This window comes from Castor canadensis, chromosome 6 (assembly GCF_047511655.1).
Source record: "Castor canadensis chromosome 6, mCasCan1.hap1v2, whole genome shotgun sequence".
NCBI lineage: Eukaryota > Metazoa > Chordata > Mammalia > Rodentia > Castoridae > Castor > Castor canadensis.
This window is the reverse complement of record NC_133391.1, coordinates 15451760-15477874: the sequence shown is the minus strand read 5'-3', so window position 1 is coordinate 15477874 and position 26115 is coordinate 15451760. Positions and strand designations below refer to the sequence as shown.

The 26115-nt window shown below is 44.3% G+C and overlaps 1 protein-coding gene across 1 annotated transcript in view; it reads right to left on the bottom strand.

Annotated features, from left to right (window-relative positions):
* Positions 1-26115, bottom strand: part of Auts2 (activator of transcription and developmental regulator AUTS2) — a 1074506-nt gene that overhangs the window by 14805 nt on the left and 1033586 nt on the right. Inside the window, exons 7-12 of the mRNA XM_074075763.1 lie at positions 11771-12239; positions 10023-10276; positions 8957-9177; positions 7320-7364; positions 3549-3644; positions 1219-1290 (exon numbers count right to left, since the gene is read on the bottom strand). Coding sequence (XP_073931864.1) covers positions 1219-1290; positions 3549-3644; positions 7320-7364; positions 8957-9177; positions 10023-10276; positions 11771-12239 — 1157 coding nt within the window. The remainder of the gene's footprint in view (positions 1-1218; positions 1291-3548; positions 3645-7319; positions 7365-8956; positions 9178-10022; positions 10277-11770; positions 12240-26115) is intronic.

Below are 26115 nucleotides of genomic sequence, written 5' to 3'. Positions count from 1 at the left end.
TGTTACAATTTTACTTTTAAATGAAGCCCTTTTCGAGAATAATTAGCCCATTTTCACACGATCAAAAGTGCCAGGGGTCCCCTCCCCCACTCAGAACATCTACCCTGACAAGCACGGGTACAAGTTTAACTTATAGCTGTGTGTCGTAATGAAGCATGATGTGCTTGTGTTACACACACATCAGGAGGGTCCCCATCTTTTTTTTTTTTTTTTGGGTGGGACTGGGACTTGAACTCAGAGCTTCGCGCTTGCAAAGCAGGTGCTCTACAGCTTAAGTCACTCCTCCAGTCCAAGGGTCCCCCCATCCTGAGAGTCCCTTTCATGCTGTGCTGAGTGGGACTGAGGAAGGACACCTGTCATACCACACTGAGGGCTAGACAGTGGGGATATTAGGAGAGCTGTCCTTCCTAGACACAACAGAACCAGGCTCTCTTCCTTGGTTGTACAATGTATTAAGCCATTTTCAGGTTCACTAAATATCATAAAAATACACAGTGAAGTCATTTTAAATTTCTATCTAACTTTTACCATCAATTTAGGACTGCCCTTACCCAAGGAAAAAGTATTGTAAAAGGTAATCATTTTTTTTTCACATTTACTATAAAGAAGTATAAAAAAAATCAATGAGATGAGATCTAATTTACTGTGTAACTTCAAATTCTTTTTTGGAAGTAGGTAGCTGTATAAATTATTAATAAATAACATAACAAGAGCATAATGGATGTTTTATTTAGCAGTGGAGCACAAAGGAACCCTGGTCATTAAAAATAGAGAGGCAAAAAACCTAGTGATTCAGAAACTTCCTGACATCGGGCAAGGGAAGGACGCCAGGAAGAAAAGTGCCTAGTGCTTTTCCATTCAAAGCCTTCTATAGCTATTTCTTTTGTGCCAGAGAAATTCCAGGAGTTGTTGTAGACCAAGAAAAGGTTGGCCAAGTAAGAAACTAGACAAGCTACCAGTGTCTCATTTCTGGGCTCAGAGCATCAGCCATTCCTCCTCCTCTCCTGTTGCTGGCAAGTGTCCCCTTGTGTCCCTCACAGGGCCATAGGGAGCTGTTGTCTTTTAAGAGTAACTGGATGGCATTTTCTCGCACAAGCCTGAAGGAAGGGCTGAAACAGCAGCCTGCTCAGGAGTCCCCAGCTGGGGTGAACATTGGGTGGGCCGTCCCTTGCAAACACCCCTGGTATTACCTGAGATGGAGCCTGACTTTGCACGTACCCTTGGGTCCTTCTGGAGTAAAGTGTGTGGGACTGTCCCAGGCCGAGCAGCGACATCAATAGGGTTGGATGTCTAGAAATTAATCAGACCACAGCTTAGGAAGCAGTAAACATGAAAGCAAGATCTTTCCTTCAGGTGAAACTCCATTTGTCTGCTTGTATTGCTCTGACTTGCAAGACTCGGGTTCCTCACGGATCACGCATGCTCTGTTTTCTCCAGGGGCTCTGACCACAGATGGCTTTCTGTCACCACGGCCTCGAAAACAGAGAGGGTGGCCCCAGCCCATTTGGCTGCAATACCATGCCCAGAACAAAAAAAAAAAAAAAAAGCAACAAATAAAAATGATACCCTGACACTCTTTTTCCTGTTAACCCTTGGCACATTTTTTTTCTTTCTTTTTTTTCTTTATCACCAAACATCCCAAGAAATGCTTAAGTGAACGTTATTATAATTTGCAAAATCAGGTGTTTCTCATTACAATAGCTGATGGTATTTTACAGACATTAAGCTAACTCTGTAAATTTTAACTGGCAGACAATAACAAGAAATTGTAGTCAGTAATTACTCATTAGCAGTGGCAGAAACAGGACAAGAGAACCTAATTCAGGGACCACCCAGATCTATTAAATGCTACTTCTGTCTTTCCTCTTCTCACCACTATTCTTAAATATCACTGATAATAAGAACCTTATCTGTAGGTTCTTTTGTCCCAAGTTAACAAAAAGCACAGTCAGGTGGGAAACGGATTCAAAAAATACACTAGTAATTTTATTTAAGAAGTCACAACTTCCACCTTTTTCCCCCCCCCTCACCACCTAGCAGTTAATTCTTGTGGAAAAAGAGCTCGAGTTGAGGCATGAAGCTTGCCTATAAGGAGAAGAGGCAGAGAGAGAGAGGAAAAAAAAAAAGCAGAATGGAAGAAAGAAAAGCAATCAGCTGCAGTACACTAACAATTAAGCTGGAGTTGTTAACAGCCTGATTTGCATACATATGAAGAACTCCACTAATGAACTGCAATCTACATTTTCAATCAGGAAGATGGCCTGGAAAGGCCTATTTCAACACCAGGAGAGACACTTTCTTGCCCAGATGTAGTTTTCTATGTGATTGGATAATTGTGAGTAAGGGAAATAGCCTAATTTATTAAATGACCTACCAGTCTGCTTTGGGGTGCACTAGAGACTTGTCCCAATCTAGAAGGGACAGACCAGGGTGCAAAGAAGTGGGTGAGGTGTAGACTGGGGTGAATGAATTGAAAAATCACCCAGGACTTTGACCATGTTCCTCACAACAGCTCATGAATGCTGTTATGTGCACGTGTGATTTTGAAGGTGGTGCACCCAACTCTGGGTGTCTTTTCAATGCTGTCCCTGGTTCTAGTTTTAAGTAAACATGGCACGTGTGATTTTGAAGGTGGTGCACCCAACTCTGGGTGCCTTTTCAATGCTGTCCCTGGTTCTAGTTTTAAGTAAACATGACATACTTTGCAAGTGTAGTGTGTGCTCACTGTGGGACCTAAACTGGTGCTTCACCTTAAAAATGGGAGGAGGACCCCAAATTGTATCTCACTTTTATGATGACCAACATAAGTACATGTTGCTTTTCTTTGTATGAAAGTAAAATAGGGGCTGATCCCCAAGGATAACTGTAGCCTAGGTTGAACAGCTTATTGTTGACAAAAGTTCAGTTGTTACAAAGGGTTAAAGGTTGATTTCAAGCCAGGACATCAGAACCAGATGACTGAGTCTCAGTCTTGGGAAGTGTGGCCAGGGTGAAGGGTGGGAATTCAGAGCGAGTGGAGGAAGGAGGTGTTGAAATAAGGTGGGTATCTGTTCCCCATGCAGGAGAACCCGTGTGCACACTGGGGTTGATGGGGACAATGAGGGAGATGGACACAATGACCAGGAAATAGTTTTAATTTGGAAACTTTGATCCCCTCACCATTAAAATCAATAAAGACCCAGCTTTGGTATCTTTGCTAATAATTGGTTTCCATGTGTTTGACACTTCATAGACTTCCTGACCAGAAGCTAAGTCTACAGCATTGGGAGGAAAAAAATAATGTGTATTTGTAAGTATTTTTGTATACACATATATATGTGTGTATATATATATATATATATATATATATATTCTGCATGTTTTAAAGGATACAGTAAATACACAGGGAAATTTACAAAGGCATTCTTACTCATCTCATCCCTGTGGTCACTTGGGATCTGACAAGTCAGTCTCAGCAGACAAGACAATGGGGACCCTACTTGCACGCCTCGCCTAGGGCCCACTGAGAACCACCCCTGGGGAGTCTCCACTGTGAGTGAGGTTCTTACCTTGGGCTGAAACGCTCCTTGTAGTGACCCAAAAGGACCAGTAGGTGGGATCATGGGGGGGATGCCCGACACCGCAGGAGGGTAGGAATGGAAGAGCTGTGGCCAAAGAAAAACGGTGTTAGAAGGAAGCCAGTGGTGTATGTCACTTCCCTGGCCACAGAAAGACGTGGACAGCACCAAGGCAAGTCATCACACGTTGATGCTACTATTTGAGACGCGGTGATGAAATGATCACACAGATGTGCCATGAATGTTTAACTTAAAAAGTTAAAAGTAGTTCAGAATCAATCAGCCAGCAAATGATGTCCCAGGCGAGGACATCATTAGAAAGGGAGCTGTTCTAATTATTAATCGGTAAATCGCATAGAAGTCCTAAACGGTTGGAGGTTTTAATGCATATCAAACACAAGAGGGATGCTGGGACAACTAGAGGCCCAGAAAATTACAAGATAATTAGAAAAAAAAAAAAAAAAAAAAAGGCAAGGCGGGGGGAAAGAAGAAAGAGAGGCAAGTCTTTATGAGTGCCAGGATTTCATACCATTAAAACTCAATTAGTACTTTTAGATTTTTAATAGTTTGACGAAATGAGCAGACATTCACATTCCTTGCTTCATTAGGTTGTTCTAGAAGTGGCTGTTCCAGGGGACAGTCGAATTCTCTCCTCTAACATGATGACAAATATTTGTGGAGGGTAAAATAAAATGATAAAATGTGTGTATGTATGTGTGTGTGTGTGTGTGTGTGTGTGTATTGCAGTTACTAGGGTTTGAACTCAGGGCCTACACCTTGAGCCATTCCACAGCCCTCTTTTGTGTTGGGTTTTTTCCAGATAGGGTCTCAGGAACAATTTGCCTTGGGATGGCTTCGAACCTTGGTCCTCCTGATCTCTGCCTCCTGAGTAGCTAGGATTTACAGGTGTGAGCCACCGGTGCCCAGCAACTTTGGAGCTGCCAAATTTTTGTAGAAGATGGACATAGAAGGTAAAACTAGTACCTTCTAAGGAAATAACTCTCATGGTATACTGTGTAGGTCTGGGCTATTGAAACTCCTGGTTTTCAATTACTCGTTTCTCAGACTTGTATTCACATACAAAGCCTGAATCTTTATGGCCAGTTTTGAGTGACTTCTGCTACTTCGGGAGCAAGCCACTGACCTGTGAATCTGACCACTCAGTGACAGGACAGTGATTTGAATGAGGCGTGTGAATTTTCTTGAATCATTAGATAACAAAGGATGTAACTGAGGGGGAAAATATATCTATGTACAGCGTAACTGAAATTGATACAAACACATCTTTCTCTCCTTTCAAACTTTATTATTACAGCTGGCAGAATGGCTCAAATGGTGGAGCATCTGTCTAGCAAGTGTGAGGCCCTGAGTTCAAGTCCCAGTACTACCACAAAAAATTTATTATTTCTAAGATTCTACTGCTCTGATTCCATATACTTTTATCAACCCATTGCTGTCTTCTTCTTTTTTTGTTTTTTTCTTCTGTAGGACTGGGGTTTGAACTCAGGGCCTCATACTTGCTAGGCACACCCCTTTGCTGCTTTTTAAATAGGGTTTTGTGTTTTTGCCCAGGGCTGAATCGGACCACCACCCTCCTATCTCTGCCTCCCAAGTAACTGGGATGACAGGTGTGCACCAACTACTATGCCCTGCTTATTCATCGAGAGGGGGTCTTGCTAGCTTTTTGCTGGGCTGACTTCAAACTGTCATCCATTCCTGATCTCTGCCTCCTGAGTAGAGCTGGGATTACAGGTGGGAGCTGCTGTGCCTGGCATTTATGTTTGCTGTTTTTGCTAATGACTAAATTCCATATTTGACAATTCTGTCTGTTTTCAGAGCACGTACTTTTTCCATTGGTCTTTATTTCATTTTGCTCACTTCAATGTGCAGCCAAGTTTTTTCAGACTAATTGATATTGAACTAAATCCACTTACACAGTGATTGCAAGCCAAGTACCCTCATTTAAAACTACTTTTAAGTCTAAAATTGTGTTTTAGATACTTGAGTGCATTGCATCTTAATTCCCCTTGTAACATCCTAATCCCCAACGCAGGGGGGACTAAGTACTTCATATTATCTGCTATCACTAATAATATGAAATAACTCTCTTACAGTACACTGTATGCAGCAGAGTAATTAAACTCGTACCACATGAACACACTCAAGTTCCTGTGACTCTACTCCAGGTGGGCCTTCTCCCTTTAATGTTTACAATATAAAAAAAAATCAGATGTCCTTACCACTTTTTTTTTTTTTATCCATTCCTGACTTCTAAGAATTTAAATATGGCTGACGAATCATGCTTCTGCCTGGATAAAAACCTGAAGTATGTAAGCAGTAGAACATAACCATTCAGGAATTCGGGCTCCCAAGGCTTATTCTCCATCTCAACGTGGGACTTTCTGTGGACCAGGCATACAAGGTGTGCACTTGGTCACAGGAAGCAAGGCCAAGCCACCTGCTGAGTTCACTGCACTTTCTGGAAGGATTACTGTGTGGTTCAGCAAAACAGAGACTAAGGATAGAATGATACTGCTTGTGAGGTGCACCCAAAGAGCAAACCCCAAGTTTGCATATCTATGCACAAAATGTTTTTCTATCATGGTGCTGAGCAGAACAGGGTGGACCATATGGAGGGTGAGTCACTCACAAATACTTTTTGTTTTTGAAAAGACCTTCCTCATGTTCTTTTTTTTTTACTTACTTATCTTTTATTTTTATTTTTTTCTATTACCCTCATGTTTCTTAATGTCTCTAGAGCAAACAATGCTTAATTGACTTATAATCTTTTCTAGTCTTTGCTTCTCAGCTAAGCTCTTGACTAGTGAGTCGTGTCTCCTTATCGATTAAAAGTATGAATGAAGGGTCTTTACGGGCCTATGAAGTGTCACTTCTATTCAAATGATACTACAAGCTAACTGAAGATCGAAGCAAGAAATGTGTATGGTGAATCAATATGGCGGCACACAATTACTAATCTTCCTTTTTGTCGGGCTTCACTTTTAAAACATAAATACACCACTGAGCAAAGAAACTTGCAAATTTTCAAATAAAAATGATGCAGTATTCACTCCATAATCAAAATATCATGGTAAAAAATTCAAGGTCTTTGTATGAAGAGGCTGTCCTGTCATCTAAGTCATTGACTATTGAGCTTAGGCTGGTACCAATTTAAGTTCTGAGATGCATCCTTAAGATTGCTTAAAACAAATACTTTTGTTTTCATTTCAGTTTTAAGTCCTCCTTTAATTAAGTATTTTTAATGGTGATTTGAAACAAGGTCAGGAGAACAATTCAGCCACATTGAAGGAGGGTTCTATGCCTAGTCTGAGGTAAAGGAAAATCTACTTTTGGAAGAGTCTTGAGTCAGAAGGATAAAGGACACTGTATTTGAAGGTAACAATTCAGGTGGGATTCCAGGAGCTCTGTATCAATGGCTGGAATTGTGTGATTTCAGATTCTCTTGAGGCTGTAATGAGTCTCGTGAGACCCCCCATACTTTGCAGGACAGACGCCTGTCTTCCAGGGAAGTCCCACTGTGCTTTGGGTCTTGGGAAGGCTTATGATCTTTTGATTCAGAAAGTGAAACTGCATCTTTACCGAAAGCAAACGCCACAAAAGCAAGCAATCCAGAGTGACGGGGAGCGATGGGAACCTTGCAGAGATGATTAGGGAAGACTGCTAGTCATGGGCTGACTGCTGGCAAAAGCACACAACGCAAAAGCAGTGACATCCAATGTGCAGCAGGGTAACACAACTCACACTGTGCCGGTAGAATGGGTCAACCTTGGTAGGGTATTTGTCAAACTGTAAAGGGATCAAAGCAAAAACTAGTTACTTCATCTGCATTTGTGTTCACTGCCTTATTGGAGGTAGCCCTAAACCAGCCTCTGTGTCGTTGTGATGTCACCAGACTGACAACCTCACTACAGTTGAAGCCGTTCTAAATTGCTCTGATAAGAAGTGACAGAAATGGACAACAGTGTGAACTCATGGGTCCCGGACACACTATGTCGCCTTTCTTTCTGGTCTATACATGAAGCAAGCATCTCCACTGGACCGAATAGGCATTATCTGGATAATCACAGAGAGGGAGCACTTGGTCAAATTTATCTAAGAATTCCCTTCTTTTCACCTTTGCTTTGGCAAAAAAATTGTATTTTCAGTTGTCTTGTGAAATGCATTACACCCAAATACAGAGCAATTTGGGCTAGGTTTCAGAGTCTATTTTTCTGAACAGAAAAGAGAGAGAGAGAGAGAGAGACTGAGAGACTAGTATTGCTTCCTGTAAACAATGTCATTGTCCAGGTCTAATGGCCCCAATTTATTGGTGGAGCACCACACACAGGCCAACATGAGATGTTCTCAAAATAGTAAGCCCTTAAAAATGGAACTGTTGAAAAAGTTTATCCAGTAAAAAAAAAAAGAAGACTCAGCTGTTAAAAAGCTTTCTTGGTCACAAGACCTCATCTTTAATATTCCTCTGAATAAAAAACCTTATAAAGCCAATTTTAAAAATGTAAGCCGAAAAAATTAAGTTGGACAAGGTGGGAGTAGGAAGGAAGGAGAGGACAAGGTGACAAGAACTATGTGATGGTGTGCCTGTTCTAATGCCTACATAGTGAACCACCTGAAAACCAAGTACTTCCTTAAATTGTGAAATTTAAGGAATAAAATACTACTGACTGCTAGTGACAGGGCTTGCTCTCAGAATATATCTAGAATTCTAATATGGTACCATTAGTTAAGCATCCTAACTAGTTCTCTGGACACATGCCAGTTTCCAGACAGGACTTTAGGCCACACCATTGTCACTGGTACCTCTCATCACAGGTGGAGTTCTGCCCCACAGCACGCACTGTCCCTGGCCACCTGCTGACGAAGTGCCTACCAGATTAGGGCTCTGTCTTATGAGGTATAAGAAGTGTCACAGCTCCCACAAAGTAAGTTTAGGGAGGGATCAGCCAAGGAGGTGGCACTTAATGGAGGCCAAGCCTTCTGATAATCTCTCCCTTCTCTCTTGCTCACTCCCAGTATTCTGTAAGCATTTCTGTGTGGATACTTGGTACAGATACATTCTTAACTCTGGTGACAAGCCCCCAGGATGCACTCCTGTACCAACACTGGATGTGACCCCTTTGAAGGTACCTACAATCAAATCCATCCACAGTCCCAGATACAACTGACCAGAAAAAAAGTTCCACCTCTGGGCCCCCAACATTAGGGCTTTCTGAGCGAGTGGGCACATTCTCCTCTTTCCAGCAAAGGTGGAACAGGCCCCACGAGCCCCCTGTAGGGCCACCCCTTCCCGTCCAGTCTGCCCACGCCATCCCCGCTGTGCTGCATGAAGAAAAGAGTTGTGCTCTACTTATCCTCACATTTCTGCCTGGGGTACGCACCATGGGAGGTGCTGGCGTCGGCATGATGGCGGTGGGTGGGATGGCGTGGGGGAACGGTGTGAAGGTGTGCTGGTGTGTGTGCTGGTGGGTATGCTGGTGCTGATGCTGGTGCTGGTGGAACTCGGTCCGCAGGTAGGGTGGAGGGCCCAGGGAAGCCCCACGGTCAGCACTCTGAGAGGCCAAGAAACGCGTGTTCAGTTCCTGTCGCAAGATGTCTTGCTCTGGAAAAGAAAGGGGAGACGACAGATGACACCTTTCCCTGTAATGGCCATTTCGTTCCAAACAGACATCCAAGTGTCTTAATATGGAAGGATTCAACAGCTGAGGGCTCCAAGCATAGAGCCAGACCCTGGAATACCAGGGGACAACCAGTGACAAGAGGAGACAAGAACCAGTCTCCTCTGTCAGGTGGGACCAATAAAGCTGCCAGCTTTGATTGGAGGGTTAAAGACATTAGCATTATTTAAACTCTGAAGAGTCAACAAAGCAGGGTTCTTGGGCCCTCTTCAACGGCCTTTGATGACTCTGTACCTCTCAGTCCCAGTGGGATCACATGGCCAGACTAACCCTGTGACACTGGCCTGATTAATACAGGTGAGGAGCAAAGGACCCAAAACCTAACCCTGGGTCTGCTTCTAAAATTCTAGGATGTACTGTCCCAAAAAGTACATCTTCTCCTTCCCACAAGAAGATAAAGGCTCTACTTAATAAACACAAACCTTAAACTAGGATGAACCCTACTACCTGGAGGGAAACGGCCATGGTGGGCCTGGGAAGTTGTGACCCCTGATGCCAGCACAGGGCACGTACCAGCTGAGCCTCCCATGGGGAAGGGACAGACACTCATGGGAAAGGCCTCCTGACTTTAGGCCACCCATTCTCTCTGGGCATTGTCTGACCCCCATGGTTCTGCCAGGCTAGAGTGGGTGTTGTAGAAATTTTTGCTGAACCTCTGTCCATAGAGGATTTGAAGACTATTCCAAGCATCCATCCAATAAAGCAGAAAAGTGAGTAAAGACAGCCTGGCACTGATGGCTAGCGTGGGCCGTGGGGGCCTCCATCTCACCTGAGTAGGTGCTCCCAGCAGGGTGTCCAGGGACCGGCAGACTCCCTGACGTCAGTGGTGGTGGAGGAGGCAAAGCCGTGGGAGGGGCAAACATATTGGGGTGATGTGAGTGTGCGGGGGGCTGGAGGGTGGGTGTGAAGCTGTGCAGGGGACTGTGGTTAGGCAAGGACAGGGGGAATGGGGAGGCAGAGGGGTGATGGGAGAGGTGAGGAGGGGCGGGCTGGGACTTAGCTGGGGTACTGCTCCTGCTACTGCTGTTGGAAGAAAAACAAGAGAAAAAAACCGGGTGAGTGATCTAGTTCTATTTTAAATCTTCTTTCTCTGCCACAGTCATTCAATGTGCCTCTTCCTAAACAGCCTTGTGCTAGCTGCATATGCACACACTCTCCATGACAAGTACTGCCAGACAGACCGTCCTGCTCCAGAGCTGCTAGGCAGCCTGGTGTCTGGACACCTGATTCTGCCTGAAACACAGGGCCCCTCATTTCTTTTTTTAATAGGTAGTGCTGGAGTTTGAACTCAGGGCCTCTCCACCACTTGAACTTTTTTAGTTTTTTCAGACAGGGGCTTGTGCTTTTGCTTATTAGGGCTAGAGTTGTGATTCTCTTGATTTCTGCTTCTTGAGTAGCTAGGATTGTAAGTGTGAGCCACAGAGCCTCGCCCCTTTTGCTTTTTTTAGTTTGTGTTTCAGATCGGGTCCCATACTTTTGCCCAAAGCTGGCCTTGGACCTTGATCCTCCTATTTCTGCCTGGGAGGTAGCTGGGATTACAGGTGTATGCTAGCTTCTATGCCCGGCCCCTGAGCGCCTCTCACTTCTGCAGCCGGGTTTTTGTAGAAGCAGCACTTAACACCATTGAATCAATCCAAAGATGGTCTGGGTTCACCATGACTGTCACCTCATAACTGAAGGGTCACAAATGAGAGGTGAGGCCAGAGTATGGGTCTCTTCCCATCCTTCTGGTCTGGAGGCCACAGGAAGGCCTAGGGGTCAAAAGATGGCACTGGCAGTCTGGGGAAGGAACTTGGCGCCCTGAAGCTGCTCTGTACCTGTCCCAGGTGGGAAAAAGCCAGTCCCTAAACCCCCAAAGTTATTAGGCTTCCAAAAGGAAAAGACACGAAGCCCTGGGGGATGTGGCGGTGAGCACTGTGAGCCCAGGGACAGCCATGGCTGGCTCCACGGGGCCCTGCATGCTGGGCTGCTGCCCCTCTCCTTGGCAGATGACTGTGCTTCATAATGTGACGAGTACAGACACAAGCTGATTCTCCACGTGGGAATTCTCTCCCTTTCAGCGCAGCGAGTTTCTTCTCTACCTCTCCGGCCCGCGAGAAAAAAGAAAAAGAATCACGGAGTCCTTTCTCCTTGTGTGTAACTGGTAGAGTAAGAGAGGCAGCTTTCCTTGGGACTTCCTGAGACAGACAGGCCTCCCCCAGAGCCCTGTGCTGTATCCAGTCCTCCATTCCCCCATCTCCAGGGCCACCAGGGCTCCCTGGAACATGCCCTCTGCTGGTCCTGGGACCTCCTTCTCCTTCCGGCTTTCACTCTCTCAGAAGTCCCCTTGGGCACTTGTCATTTACAGTGTTGTCACTACACAGCCCTTTCCCAAGACACCTGGCCTCTCAGTGCTTTTTGCTGTCTCCTAGCCTGATGGAGACACAAAGCCACGTGTCTACCAGGCAACTCCAGACACCTGGGACTCCTTGACCCAGTGCTCTAAGGAAAGGGTTGGCAGAAGAGCAGGTGTCTTACCTTAAACTGTTGAGGCTCAAGCTGCTGCTGTTGTAGACAGACAGAGGCTGGGAGAGGCTCTGGGCAGGGTGGGCCTGCACAGGCGGGAGGGTCTGGTGCAGCAGCTGGGTGGGGGACTGAGGCCTGGGTGGCCGCTGCACCTGAGGCTGTGGGGCGGGCTGCAGCTGGACCTCTGGGGGGCCCTGTGGTGGCTGTGTATTGGGAGGAGGAGGCTGGGGAGGAGCCTCTGTGCGCTGCACCAAGTTGGGGTCCGGAGAAGGAGCCTGGAGCTGGGGCTCCGCCTGAGGCTGGGGAACTGGCTGGGGAACCTGCAGGCGGGGGTCTTTAAGCACCACAGGCTCAAAGATTTGCTCTTTGCAACAGTCCTGGCTCTTCTCCTGGCTTCTCTCTAGACCCGATATCTTAGGGACAATCGGCCCGGCATCCTGGCTGTCATGTTCAGGCAGCGTGCCAACACCTAACTCCGAATCTGTATGGGGGAAAACAGAGACAAACCAGGCGATGACACATGAGTGTGGAATAAGGAGGGGACATGTTTAACCTTGTCCCGAACAGTCCCAGTAATACCATGGCAAGGTGGCCCCCACCCACCATGCTATCCCCTCTTCACCTTGTGCAGGAATGCCCAAACTGTGAACGAGTGAACGAGATGGTGGTGGCCAGGGAGAGCTAGGGGAACAGTCTGTGTCCCCAGCTGGGAGAGAAAGGCAAACTGGCCAGAGGAGGCTGCATTCAAGAGAGCTTCCCCGGCCACTGTGACTCTGGAAAATGAATGTTTTCCTTAATATCCACCAAGTCCTTTATGGAGCACAATTAAGAAACAATAGCTGACAAGCTGATTTTTCTCTTTAAAACAAATACAGTTCCTGAATATACAAAAGAGAAGTGTTTTCAACAGCAAGTGAAGCCAACGTTATTTAACACGCACATGAAGCTTTCCCTGGCCTTCCCTCCCTCTCCCTTGCATTCTGTCTAAGAGCCACACTGACTTTTAGAGGAAACAAGTTTTTGTGTGAGTGTGCTCAAGTTCCACTCAAAATGTTGACCTCTGCATGCTGATCACTGACAGCTGAGCTCAAAGGTACAAGCAGGGATTTAAGTCAACTTCAGTGTCAACTCCACTTGCTCCACCTGTGAAGGAATTTTCCTTGGACCACGGGCTGGGGTGGGGTGGGGCGGGTCCCCATGCCACTGAGATCAAGGGGAGGATGCTAAATGCTGAGTCCAAACTGAACGTAAAATTCACTGAAACAAATACAGAAACAGTGCTCCTATGTGAATTTCAAAGGTAGGCTCCCACTCAAAGGTCAAAAGACCTAACAGCATCGTATCAAGAGCGCTCAATATAAAGGAGCAGCCCCCATTTTGGTTTAAGTACATTTTGTATACATGGGGGTGGGGGCGTTACCTTTCCAACATTTTTGGTACTAAAAAGATGTATTCTTTTTTCTTTCATTACTACAGTTTAGAAAGCAGAAAAGAACGGCGCACTGCACTGTCTGAAATTACAAGGATTTCTCAATGAGCTTTTCTGGGGATGAACTTTTACCTCCTTGCTCCCTGTATCAAGTGTGAAAACCACCTGGTATTCGTGCAGGTTCTATCTCTTATTTATGATTTCTTGTGTGTGGTCACTTTTTGGACTGTTTCTTCCTTGGAATTTGTATCAAAACACTCCATTATGTTTGATGGCTTTTTGGGAAAACAGTTCAAACCAGCAATAACATAAAAGCAGAAACAAACCCTGGGTTTATAAGCAAAGCACATTTTTGGCTAACTTCATGTCTCAGAGAACAGCCTGGAACAATACCACCAACACCATGGGAAGGAAAGAGCCTCTAACAAAGACAGGGGGTGTGGCCCAGTGGTACAGCGCTTGGCCCCAGGTTTAACCCCCAGCACTAGTCAAAAGAAAAAAACCAAAGTACTTCCTTTGCCTAGTTCAGGTACCAAAGGACACAGCATCCCACAAGTGACTGGACTTGTGACATCCTGGTCATGCATATTTTTGCCTGGTGTTGACTTAAGAACTTTTAAAGGGCTTGGTGCAGTGACTCAAGTGGTAGAGCATCTGCCTAGCAAGCGAGAGGCCCTGAGTTCAAACTGTAGTACTGCCAAAAATATAAATAAATAAAAAATAAGTAAAAAGAATTTGAGCCAGGCACTGGCTCAATCCCAGTCACTCAGCTACTCAGGAGGCAGCCATCAGGAGGACTGAGGTTCAAGGCCAGCTTGTTTTGCAAACAGTTTACAAGACCTTATCTTGGAGAAAAAAAAAAAATCACAAAAAAGAACTGGTGGAGTGGCTCATGGTATAGGCCCTGAGTTCAAATCCCAGTCTACAGAAACAACCAAAAAGCACTTCTGAGTGTGGTGGGGTACTAGTGGGAGAGGGGAGAGTGAATGAAAGAGATGAAGGTGAGGGAATGTGGTGGATGGACTTCATATACTAATATGAAACAGAACAAAGACACCTCTTGCAATTGCTGTAAGTAGGGCAGGGAGAGGGGTTAAGGGGAAGAGATGGTGGGGGTGACTTAACAAATGTAAAATGTAAGCCTAATCGCAACTGTCACTATGAATCTCCTCCTCCCAGAACGAATATATCCTAATAAAAAATTCTTATAATAAAAAAAAAGAACTTTTGAGGAACATTTTTGGTTATGATAAAAGCTAATATTTTATGGGTTCCCAAGTGGACTTAGGGCAACCCTCTCCTATTGGATGGGAAATAAAACCAGAAACACGAAAGAAAGGACTTGCTTGCTGGAGGTGATCTGGCTGCTTGATAAGCCACAAGGCTTGAGTTCCAGTCCTAATTCTGCCACCACCACCCAGCACCTTTTCTGTGGTCTACACTGTGTTGCCCATCCAAAGCGAAAATCCTAGAACAAAGCAGGTAATGGCAAATTCAGGATCCAATTAAAATATTTAAATATACCAGACAGAGTAACAGGTAAGAAAAGCTACAAAGAATAGCTATGACACCAGACTTCAGCTATCACCAATCCAACAATGCATTCGTTGGTACCACAAGACATAAGCAAGGCGGTGACAGGTCTGGGGATTGGTGAGAAACCTGGGGGCTGAGACAGTTTTACAAGCCCCCATTTACACAAGGAGCAGATTAGGCACCATGCATTTTTTTGTGGTAATAAGTAATGTATTTCCTCTTCCTCTCAATTATTCAATAAATGTATCTTCCCAGTTAAGCTCTGCCTTCTTGACAGTCAATTTGTTTTACTGTGGACTTGCAGGAACACATTTCAAAGTCATTTTGTATTGCTTTGTGTGCTCTGAATTTGCCAAAGGATGAAATTTGCTGAGCCCGAAAGAATAAGAATGTGCAAATCGACTAGTCTTATTTAAATGTTGTATTCATTACATTTGGGGGCTTAAGAAATCTCTCTTCTTGTAATTATAACACATCGGGCTTATAATAAAAGAAATGCAAATTAAAATTATACTGCCTACGGTATGATTAAAAAGTGGCAAATTTACTGCATGTAAAATAAGTCAATAAACTTGACTCGATAAAAATTTTAAAATTCTAAGGGCAGATTAGGAAAAATTGGTTTTATGTTGATACAGAATTGACATTTTCTTGAGGACACGGGTTCTATTTTGTACTCCAGCAGCACCACTGAGCTCTCTGAATGTTGCAACATTGATCAAACTAAGAAGTGGGGTTCCCTTGACTTGGAGTGCAAGGATTTCGCTACAGACATGAATGACACTATGGGTTACACTGCATGTTGGGAAGAACCCAAATGAGGTCATTAGGGAATGTTTCCATAAACTTAGTACATCCATACCATGGCATGGGTGAGCATGAATGACAGGTGACAATATACAGCACACACTACCTTGTGTGGAAAATGGAGGAACATTATATAAATACACTCATATTTACTTTGTGTGCATGGAGCTCTAGAAGAATACTCAAGAAACTAGTCATGGCGAGTTGTGTGTTTGGGGTCTTGGGAGAAAGACAGACACCTGGGGATGGAAATGTTTTACTTGTGTGTGCACATAAAAATAAGAAAATGAGAATCTACAGCTTTGCCCCACCCCCAACAAGGTACCTATGTCATAGGTAATAGCAATTACACCCTGAGAGACAAATATTACTATCAGTGAAGCTGGACACAGTGGCTCACGCCTGTAATCCCAGCTACTCAGGAGGTAGAGGTCAGAAGGATTGCAGTTCGAAACCAGCTGGGGAAAATAGTTCACGAGACCCTATCTTGAAAATACTCAACATCAAACAGAGCTGGCAGAGTGGCTCAAGTGGTAGAGCACATGCCTAGCAAATCCAAGGCCCTAAGTTCAAACCCCAATACATATTTCTATCATTTAAATTGAAAATCAACAGCAAACACCATAAGAAGAGGCAAACTTATTTACCAAAAATATGACAACAACCTATAAACCTAAACAAACACCAATAAGGTGTGAGTTCTAATAGACATGTCCAGAAAAACCATAAATTACAGTGGCTTCTCTATACAACACTCATAGTTAGAAAATAAGACAAAGGGGTTGGGGGTAATACTCATGAGACCCTGAGTCCCACAAATAAAAACAAATAGCAACCAAGGATATTAAAAGAAGAAAATAAAATGGAAAAAGGGATTCCTTTAACAGCAACAAAAATCATACTACTTTTTTTTTTTGGTGGGACTGGGGTTTGAACTTAGGGTCTTACACTCACTAAGCAGGTGTTCTACCACTTGAGCCACACTCCCAGTCCTTATATCTAGACCTTAACCAAGAGGCGTACACTATTTGGGGGAAGCCATGCATCAATGCTACAGTTATATGTTTGTTGAACTGGCTTCATTTGTAGCAGTCACGTTTGTATACTGCTCTCTATACGGATTCAAGCATCTGTACTGTCTTTGATTGTAAACAAGTACTTACGTGCATGAAAGCCTGGTGTGTTATTACAAATGATTCTTCTCTTATTTCTCCTTTCCATTTCATTAGGGATTTATACACATTTGAAAATGGTGTGTGTACAAGGGAGGGGTGAGGACAGGTAAGACACCTAAAAACTAGCTAGCATTTGTTGCCCTTCACGCAGAGAAACTAAAGCAGATACCTTAAAGCAACTGAGGCCAATAGGAAAAGGGGACCAGGAACTAGAGAAAAGGTTAGATCAAAAAGAATTAACCTAGAAGGTAACACCCACGCACAGGAAATTAATGTGAGTCAACTCCCTGTATAGCTATCCTTATCTCAACCAGCAAAAACCCTTGTTCCTTCCTATTATTGCTTATACTCTCTCTTCAACAAAATTAGAAATAAGGGCAAAATAGTTTCTGCTGGGTATTGAGGGGGTAGGGGGGAGAGGGAGGGAGCAGAGTGGGTGGTAAGGGAGGGGGTGGGCACAGGGGGGAGAAGTGACCCAAGCCTTGTATGCACATATGAATAATAAAATAAAATAAAAAGAAAATGGTGTGTGTAGCTGGGTGTATTAACTACACAGTTCATCCTGGAAATGAAAAACAAGAGTGCTATGGAATGCTTATTTTACCACAGGAAGTGGGCAGTAGGTCGAAGGTTGCTGCATCCTATGGTGAGCCTTACAAGCTTCCCCAAGTCCAGTGACTTGCTGTGCAAACACAGCAACTACCTACGAGACCGTGGGAAATGAAAATGAAGTCATGAGGAAATGCTCAGGGCTCCCAACACCACTGAACGGAAACATGGAACACGATGGATATTGCATGACAAAAACTACTCAGGTAAAACTGCACACACTGCTATCAGGATGGTCTCAATGCTGAAAATCATCTGTGTAAAATGTACACACGTGTGCAGACAGAAAAAATATACACCAAAATGTTAACCAGAATCCCACCATCTAGAACCCACACTGACTTTATTTTATACACTTGTGACTTTCTTAACCTGAAAATACATTATATTTTAAAGTGAGTTTCTTTGTGAATAATATACTTCTGCCACCAAAATTATTGACTGTTCCATGATTTTTTTCTTTTTCTTGCAGTGCTAGAGATTGAACCCAGGGCCTGGGGCATGCTGGGAAAGTGCTGACTTTTCAAATGGTCTCACCTACTACATGGATTAAGAAAACAAGAAGAAACAAAAAAGAAAAAACCTACAACTCATCATGAAGACAGATGCATATTTGCTTCTCAGAAATGAGGATGTTATATGGTGCACATTAGCCTCCCATCCAGTCCTCAAACTTTCTGACTGGTTCTAACTGGGTGTATTTGAACAGGAAGGAATGGTGAATGTTGATGATGGAGGAGAAGGAAGAGGAAGGGGAAAAGCAAAAGAATTCTCCCAAGGCACAGCTTCGGTTCTTTACACTTGGTAGAAAGTCCTAATTGGGCAAACTCACTACAAGGTCATTACTGTAGGAAATCTTAACATGTCTGAAAGGCATTAAGGAAACCATGTGGTCATGAGCTTTTAGGTAGTGTAGCTGCCCATCCACCCATCCGTCCACCCACCTACCCACCTTCCACACATCTATCCATCCATCCACACATCCATCCACCCTTCTACCCATCCACTCACTTACCCTTCCACACATCTATCCGTCAATCCCCACATCCGTCCATCCACTTACCTAACATACATCCTTCCATACATCCACACACCCATTGTTCCATCTGTTCATCCGTTCATCGATCCATCCACTTACCCACCCATCTACCCACCCATCCACATTCATCCATCCACCTTTCTCTTTCTGAATGTCTGATACGTATCACCAAGAAATGATCATGCCTATTTTTGCACTCCTCCATCTTCTGGATAACATCTCTACTTGTTTGTCCAGATGACAGCCACCAAGAGCTTCCCCACACAGGACTGAAGATTGCAGCCAAATCCCCCACATAAGTGGGGGAAAGAGCTGAAGTGTTCGGCACTGAGAAGCCCAGAAACACACTTCTGACACAGCACTCAGTGATTCCACGCAGCTAGCCCTGTCCGTTGCTAGAACACCTTCACAGGTCTATCCTGTTACCTCAAACAGAATCTCCTCTGAAGCCTTCTGCACATGCTTATTAAAACACAAACTGCACTACTGAATCAATTTAGCATACTTTTAACTTAAGTCTTAGATTCTTGTGTCTCCAAAATTCAATTTTCACAATGGTATTTTAAGGAATATGTCCACCTTCTTGAACACACATGTGTCCTTACTTTCCTCCTCCCTTCCCTCCTTTCTTCAGATCATTAAACAGGGACCAGTTTGTTCCATTAGCACATCCAATTACTCGAACGGATGGAAGGATGACATTCAGTCTTGCAGTTCTTTTCGGTCACTGCAACTATACAAATAAATTGAGGGAAACCCACTGTTTGTTCAAGGCAAATTAATTTTCAAACAGAGCAAGAGTGGAAGAACAGGGGCATGACGGGTACTTGGCAGGGCTCAAAGAGATCCCATTTTGTGCTTGTCATGTTGTGTAAACATTAATTACCATCTGGGAGGCTGGGCTTAGGGCTCAAGTCCATATCACAAATCTCTGAGGGCCTCCAGGGTTCCTACTAAAAGCAAAATCCTAACTAGGAAAAAGTAGCCATTGCTTTTGCCAAAACACCAGCAGCTGTTGGGAAAGCTGTGTAGAGACCAGCAGATGGAGGTTTGCAGGGAGGCCAGTGTGGCTATCCTAAAATAAAACAGGGCTAGGGTACTCTGATAGGATTAAAGAAAAAGCCACATGCTGAAGTTGAGTACTTCAACTTGTTTCAAGTTTATTTCACTTAAATCCCACACCAAAAAAGCATCAGTCTGGCTGGGTGTGGTAGCTCACACCTGTGATCCCAGTTACAAAATAGGTAGGAAGATAGTGGTCCAAGACTCCAATGGTAATCCCTCTCAACATTCCCTGGAAGAGAACAGGGGAAAACCCTTTGTTTATGTTTAAAATCTGTCAAGAGGCTGGGACCAAGACATGAAAATAAATGATAATTTTAGATTATCCTATCTTGTTCACTCGGCATGTGAGCATACAGTCAGCCCTCCTTCCATTTGTAAAGTCTCACTGCTCATTTGTAACATCTTTTAATATCAACATGTTTGTGACATCCCCAGGTGACAAGATGAGGCACCCAGCTAATAGCTTTCACACTGTAAAGTCAGTATGCCTATTAAGGTTGGAAAATAATTGACTCTAGGTCACCCCCTCATTTCAACTCTTTGAACTTCATGAACGGTGATTTTCTCAAGGAGCAAAGCAAAACAGCGAGGAGCACAGACTAGTGAAATACTATCAGTTACCTAGCTGCTTGCACTGCAACACTGATTCTGTTTTACCTGGTTTTGGGTACATTGTGGATAACCACTGAGACCATTTAGAAGTGGATATGCAATAATGAAACAGAGTTTTCAGGGGTTTTTGTTGTTGTTCTGGTTTTTCTTGGAGGAGGGGAGAAGAGTCTGACATAAGATCTCAATATGGAGCCCAGGCTGGCCTCAACATTGTAATCTTCCTACCTCAGCCTCCTGAGTGCTGGCATTGCAGGTGTGCCACCATGCCTGGCTAAATTTTGTAAAGTTATTTTTTTCAGACAATCTTTGGCTTTTCTTCAGCTCGTCAGCCCTGGCCCACAAATGCCCCCCACCTCTTAACTCTTTGCTGCAGGCTGTGACAGGCCTGTTGAGCTTTTGGTTGACATAGCTTGAGTCATCGTTGGTTGCCTCACTCAATACTTCACAGCTAGTGAGCATGTCTGTTTTATCCCTCTAAAATGGAAGTCATCTGCATCATGCATCATCCCTGCACCCATTTCTTTCCCCTCATTATCACCCTCCCATCAGAGTCCAGGTATGGAAAGGAACCAGGTGGTTCTTAGGCTTTGGAATTGGTTTCAGGGGGGTTTGAGACATTTGGAGAAGTAGGCTAGAGAAGCCCCAGAATGCAGAGAGCAATATGAACAAGGGCTGTGCTCGTGAGGTTTCAGGTGGAAACAAGGACTCTATTGGGAACTGGCCGTGGACGTCTGCATTCTGGGAAATAACCTATCTATATTTGGTCCATGTGCTACGGACTAATTAATTTGACAGAGAAAATTCAGAGCTAACATAGTATTTAGGTTGTGGTGTGGTCATTGTTGGCTGGCTTTAGACAGATTAACAATGAGAATTGAGAGCAAAAGTCAGAAGTATTTGAAAAACATGCAATCTGAGAACATGATTATTAAAAAGATTAGTGTCATTAAAAAGGAATTAACTATTTCAGGACAATGGGAAAGATGTCTTGAGGGCATCTCAGGAATTGGCAAGACCCCACCCACCTCAGGTTTAAGAGTGTGAAATTGTAAACTCTTTTGAAAGACTTTCCCTTGAGAAGAGAAGAGAGCGCCCAGGTAGGCACAGGGAGGCCTAAGAAAGTGTTTTCCTGGGTTCAGTCACCCAGCACTCAGAGCTCACTGAAGCCATGGTCAAAGCCTGGTCATTACTCCATGTGATGCAGATTTTGCAGGCATGTAGAGTATGGGGTCACAGAGGCTTGCACCAAGACTTCAAAGGAAGGCCTGGCAGGCCCAGGCAATCTGTAGCAAGGTGTCCCTAAGAGGCCAATGGGAAAAGCTGCAGTGGAGGAGGTTGAAGCTGCAGTGGAAACCCCAAATGCCAGGAATATGAGCTGTCTGCTAACGAAAGCCACAGGTAGTAAGCCCAGGAGAGAGGCTAAGCCAGCTGCAGTTGGCAGGGTCATTCCAGAGGGGCTGCCCAAGGCTTCTGGAGCTCACGTGGGGATACCATGAGCCCTAGACACCAGACACAGAATTATAGGGCTTAACGTTTGCCCCAATGGATTGCAGTCTACTCTCAACTCACTTTTCAATGCCCCTGTTTCTCATTTGGAATAGGAGTATTTACTATGTGCAACTGTGTCTTAGGAACACGTAAATTATTTTTTTCCTTTTACAGGGACTCATAGTTAGGAGTTGCCTTGAGCCTTGGAGGAGACTTTGAACTCTGCTTCTAAACAACGTTGGAACTGTTAAGACTTTAGGGACTCTTAGAGATGGACTGAATGCATTTTGAATTCTAAGATGGCCACAAATCTTTGGGGTACAGGGGTAGAATATTATGGCTTGTCCTCCACTGGCTCATGTTTTGAAGGCTTGTTCCCCACCTGCTGGTGTTATTTTGGGAGATTCTGGAAACTTTAGAAGGTAGACTTAGCTGGAAGAAGTAGGACACTGGGGGTGGATCCTTGTGAGTATCTTATCCTGGGCCCATTTCTGTTTGTCTCTTTCTCCCTCTCTCCCGGCCACCACGATGTGAACTGCTCTGCTCCCCCATGCCCTCCTGGTCATGACAGACTAACACCGCTAAAACTGGGAGCCAAAAATAAATAATTCCTCCCTTAAAAAAGAGAGCATGACTTCAATCTCCCATACCACAGAAATAAATAAAAAGAAAAGGAAGGTCCCAAGTTACCCTAGGATGAAGGAGTGAAACAGATCTTTGGCAAGTCTCACAGTTACTAAGTCTTTCATTCCTGGAGGGAAGAAGAAGGCATGGACACCTGGGCACATGACTGTTCAGCCAGGGCTCATCCTGGGCCAATACCAGAGCAGAGGAGGAGGGGCTGTCAACTCCCACAAGCAGTGTCAGAGACCTCAGCCAGTTTTCTAACGAGGTCACACAGCTGTCACTCAGTGGGGCGATGGTGGAGTTGTAGCACAGGAAGAAGCTACATCAGCATTTCATCAAATATTCTACAGGCAATCACTGTGCCTTCCTGTCACATTCCTGTCCTCTTCTCAACAGTTGGGAGAAGTGGGCTCTGCCTTGGGAATTATCTCCCATAGTTTGGCAATGCATGCTGTCAGTATTCAGACATGCTTGTCGGTACTCCTGGGGACAGATGACAAAACTGGTCCCCAATCTGTTCACACAACCTGCTAAAGCCCATGGGACCTGGGTGCTGCCAAGCCCTGCAATCTGTCCGACTAGCTTATGTGTACCATAGAAGCTTTTAGAATGAATCCAGGAGTCTCTGTTTTCTTTTCTGATACTGTGTAGGCTCTGAGTGTTCTGACAGGAACTGCATTTACAGACACCACTGTATGTGTGTTCTCAGTGCAAAGCACTGTGTGCAGCACTGCTGGGAGTGGGAGAGCCTTGGCAACCCCACTGATGAAAAGTCAGGCCTAAGGGTGTCAAGCCTTCTGTCTGCTCCCACTTCCAAGACACTGTGTGGAAAGTATCCCTTTGTTCCTTCCTTGGTTTCTCTCCTGGTGTATGCTGAACAAGGAGGGTGATGTGTGATGACCTGATACTGAGATGTCCATGAAAGCCAGCAACTCTGGTTCCTGGTGCCATTTGTGACCTGAGTTCCACGAACATAGCTAATCACTCCACGTAGAACAGGAGTTACAGAGTTCCCAAACACAGCTATGGGCCACCAAAGACCTGGTGGCCAGCATGTACAGGAAGTAGATTTACTATGGATGTAACAGAACCAGGACCAATGGGACGTGTGGTGCAGAACATTCCAGTCTGAAATGACTGTGCTATGTCACAGGGCAATGGCGTGCTCTTTACTAGATGTAAGTGTGGAAAGGCTGAACCGCCACAGGAATTCTGACACATTCTCACGGAATGCGGGGGGGCAGCTGGCTATCTGAGATTCCAAACACGCATCTTGAAGGATGTTGCTTCTTTATTTTCTTCTACCTTTCCAAACCTCAGTCTTAGTGAGCACTGTCTCTTTGATGTATAGAAATTATGAAATGCCACATCTTAAAACGGTTGGAAACTAAATAATCTCTGTATCAAATGGCTATATATCTAATCAGATTTAGGAGCAAGAGAAGTAAATCTGGTTGGGTCAAGCCACAAAATTTGTAAAGTTGAAAGATTTTTAAGAGGGGATGCTGTGCTGGTTAGTGGAAGAATGCTTGTGTAGCATGCATAAAGGTGTGGGTTCTAGCCTCAGCACCACAAAAAAAGGGCCATACCCTATATTTAAGGACAAATATGTCATTTCTGACACAGATTTTCTACAAGCCATCCATGTAATACAATCTTTGTATTAAAATCTCTTCACGATTCCATTTGGTTACCCTCCATTTATCATGAAAAAGGAAAAGCATTCAAACACAAACTGCATGTCTGTAAGGAGCAGAGAGCAGTGACTGTGGAAATGATGTCAGTCAGAAGCCCCCTGTCTGCTGAAATGCTACAAAGCAGCCTCCAGAGACAGCGATGGACATTTCACCTCTCCTTGCAGAGCTGGGGCATGCCACCAACACTGTGGCACAGCCTCCTGCTTAAAGGCATAACCTGGGAGGGAAAACCTGTCAGACCACCAACTGGAGGTTTTCAAGAACACACAGGAGAAGGTAAGACAGTATCTTTTGTTGCCTCAGGAGGGCAAGTGCCGGGCCTGGCTGTCCCACCATCACCTGCAGCCAAGCCTGTGTCCTCCCAGCCCACTTCTGGCTAGACTGTCCCATCACAAACACTCAGAAGCACAGCATCTGAGAGTAAGCATCACCTTGACAATTATCTGTGCATCGCTGCTCACGAGAGACCATTTAACACAGACAGGGGATGCAGAACCCCTGTCCCGCCAGGAGACTTGGGAACTTTTATAATGGCACACATCTTGCTACCAGCTTATCACATGTGGACTAAACTCCCTCCTCAGTATGGTCTCCAGGATGCACTGTTCTCCATCCACATCCTGTGGTCCAGGTTCCTGCCCAGGCCCCTTTGCACACACCTGGGCTTCTTTCAAGCCCTGTTTCAGTCAAGCACCTGTGAACCATATCCAGCCACTACAGCCCTGCCAGGCAACCACTCTGATGAGCTGATAATCTGTTATTCACACTGGTGGGCCATGGGCACTTACTTGTGTATAAACAAATGAGTACAGCAGATTACATTCTATTACAAAAATATTCAACAAATACTTTTGTACTCAACAATAAAATGTATTGCGATCTGAGATTCAGCACACAATTATTTTTTGAGAATTTGTTCAAATGTTTGCGTTGATTTCAGTTCTGCACACGTTGCCTTCTGCACACTGAGCACTTGACTTTAACCAAATAATCAATTTACAAAAATCTAAGTTTCTTTCTAACTGCAATTTGAAAAGAAAAAAAAATCACCATAATGAGAAAAATACTCAATAAGCAATTACACATTAAGCCAGAAAAATCATGTCTCTTTGGAGTCATTTCTATAATTGGACATTATTCTGCAATGAAATACTACAGAACACAAGCAAATGTAAAATAATTGGATGCCATTACGAAGTTTAAGAATTCATTTTCCTTATATAATAAAACCAATCTTCTACTTTGAATCATAAAAGACCCTAATAGCTTGGATATTTTTGTATTACAAAAAAATCAGGGCAAAGGTAAAGGAGGGCTGCCCGAAATCACAAGTGTGGCAGCCTCTTTTCGTGTGTACCTGCGGCCTGTCGGCACGATCTAAAGGCATCTACAGACTTCGGGAGTGCAAACACACTTTCACATGCACAAAAAGAAAAAAACAAGAAAACAAACATTTGTTAGTCTGGGGAATGGTTAGGTCAGGGGATTTGTATGCTTACCATTCTGTATTAAGTAAGTTTTCAATAGAACACTGAATTTAAATCCAATTTAAATCAGCAGGTAACTTAAAACACTCATTGCCAGCAAGCCAAAGCAAAAAAAAAAAAAAAAAAAAAAAAAAACCCAAAACTTTCAAATCAGTGAAAGAGAACTGCTAAAAACTAAATAGAAAATTAAACAACCATGAGACCCCAAGGATCAGTGGATTCTAGAAGAGACACATGAATGAGGCCCAGAGAACAGGGCATTGAGAGAGGGAATCTGGGCTCTGTCTCATCACAATGAAATTCTGTAGGACGGCAGCCCACGAAGGAAACTGGACCGTTTGAGAATAGACTTACTGTAAAAATGCAGGGTAAGAGTCTGTGTTCTAAAGTCATGTAAAAGTTGCTACTAGAAACTTAATAATCGAATAGCAATTTTCCCAGGAGAACCTGCAATGAATCGCCGTGATGAACTTGGGGGAGGATTAAATGCCAGCCCCATAGGACAGGTCACGAGGATTGGAGAACACCATCAGGGTGACCTTGGAGGGATCTCTTTAGTCCACAGCTCTTTCACCAGACCTGACTCTGCGGGCCAAGCCCCTCCAGAGGGGGACAGTGACTACGGACTGATGCCATTGCCAGGTGATGGCTCCCACATGCCAGGCAGCCACTTCAATTCAATGCAGACACAAAGGAGCCGTTGGGGGCTATGATGTTGGGGTCTTTACAGCTGTCACTCCTTATGCCATCTTTCTTTAGCTCATCCCCTGAGTGGATCCAACAGGG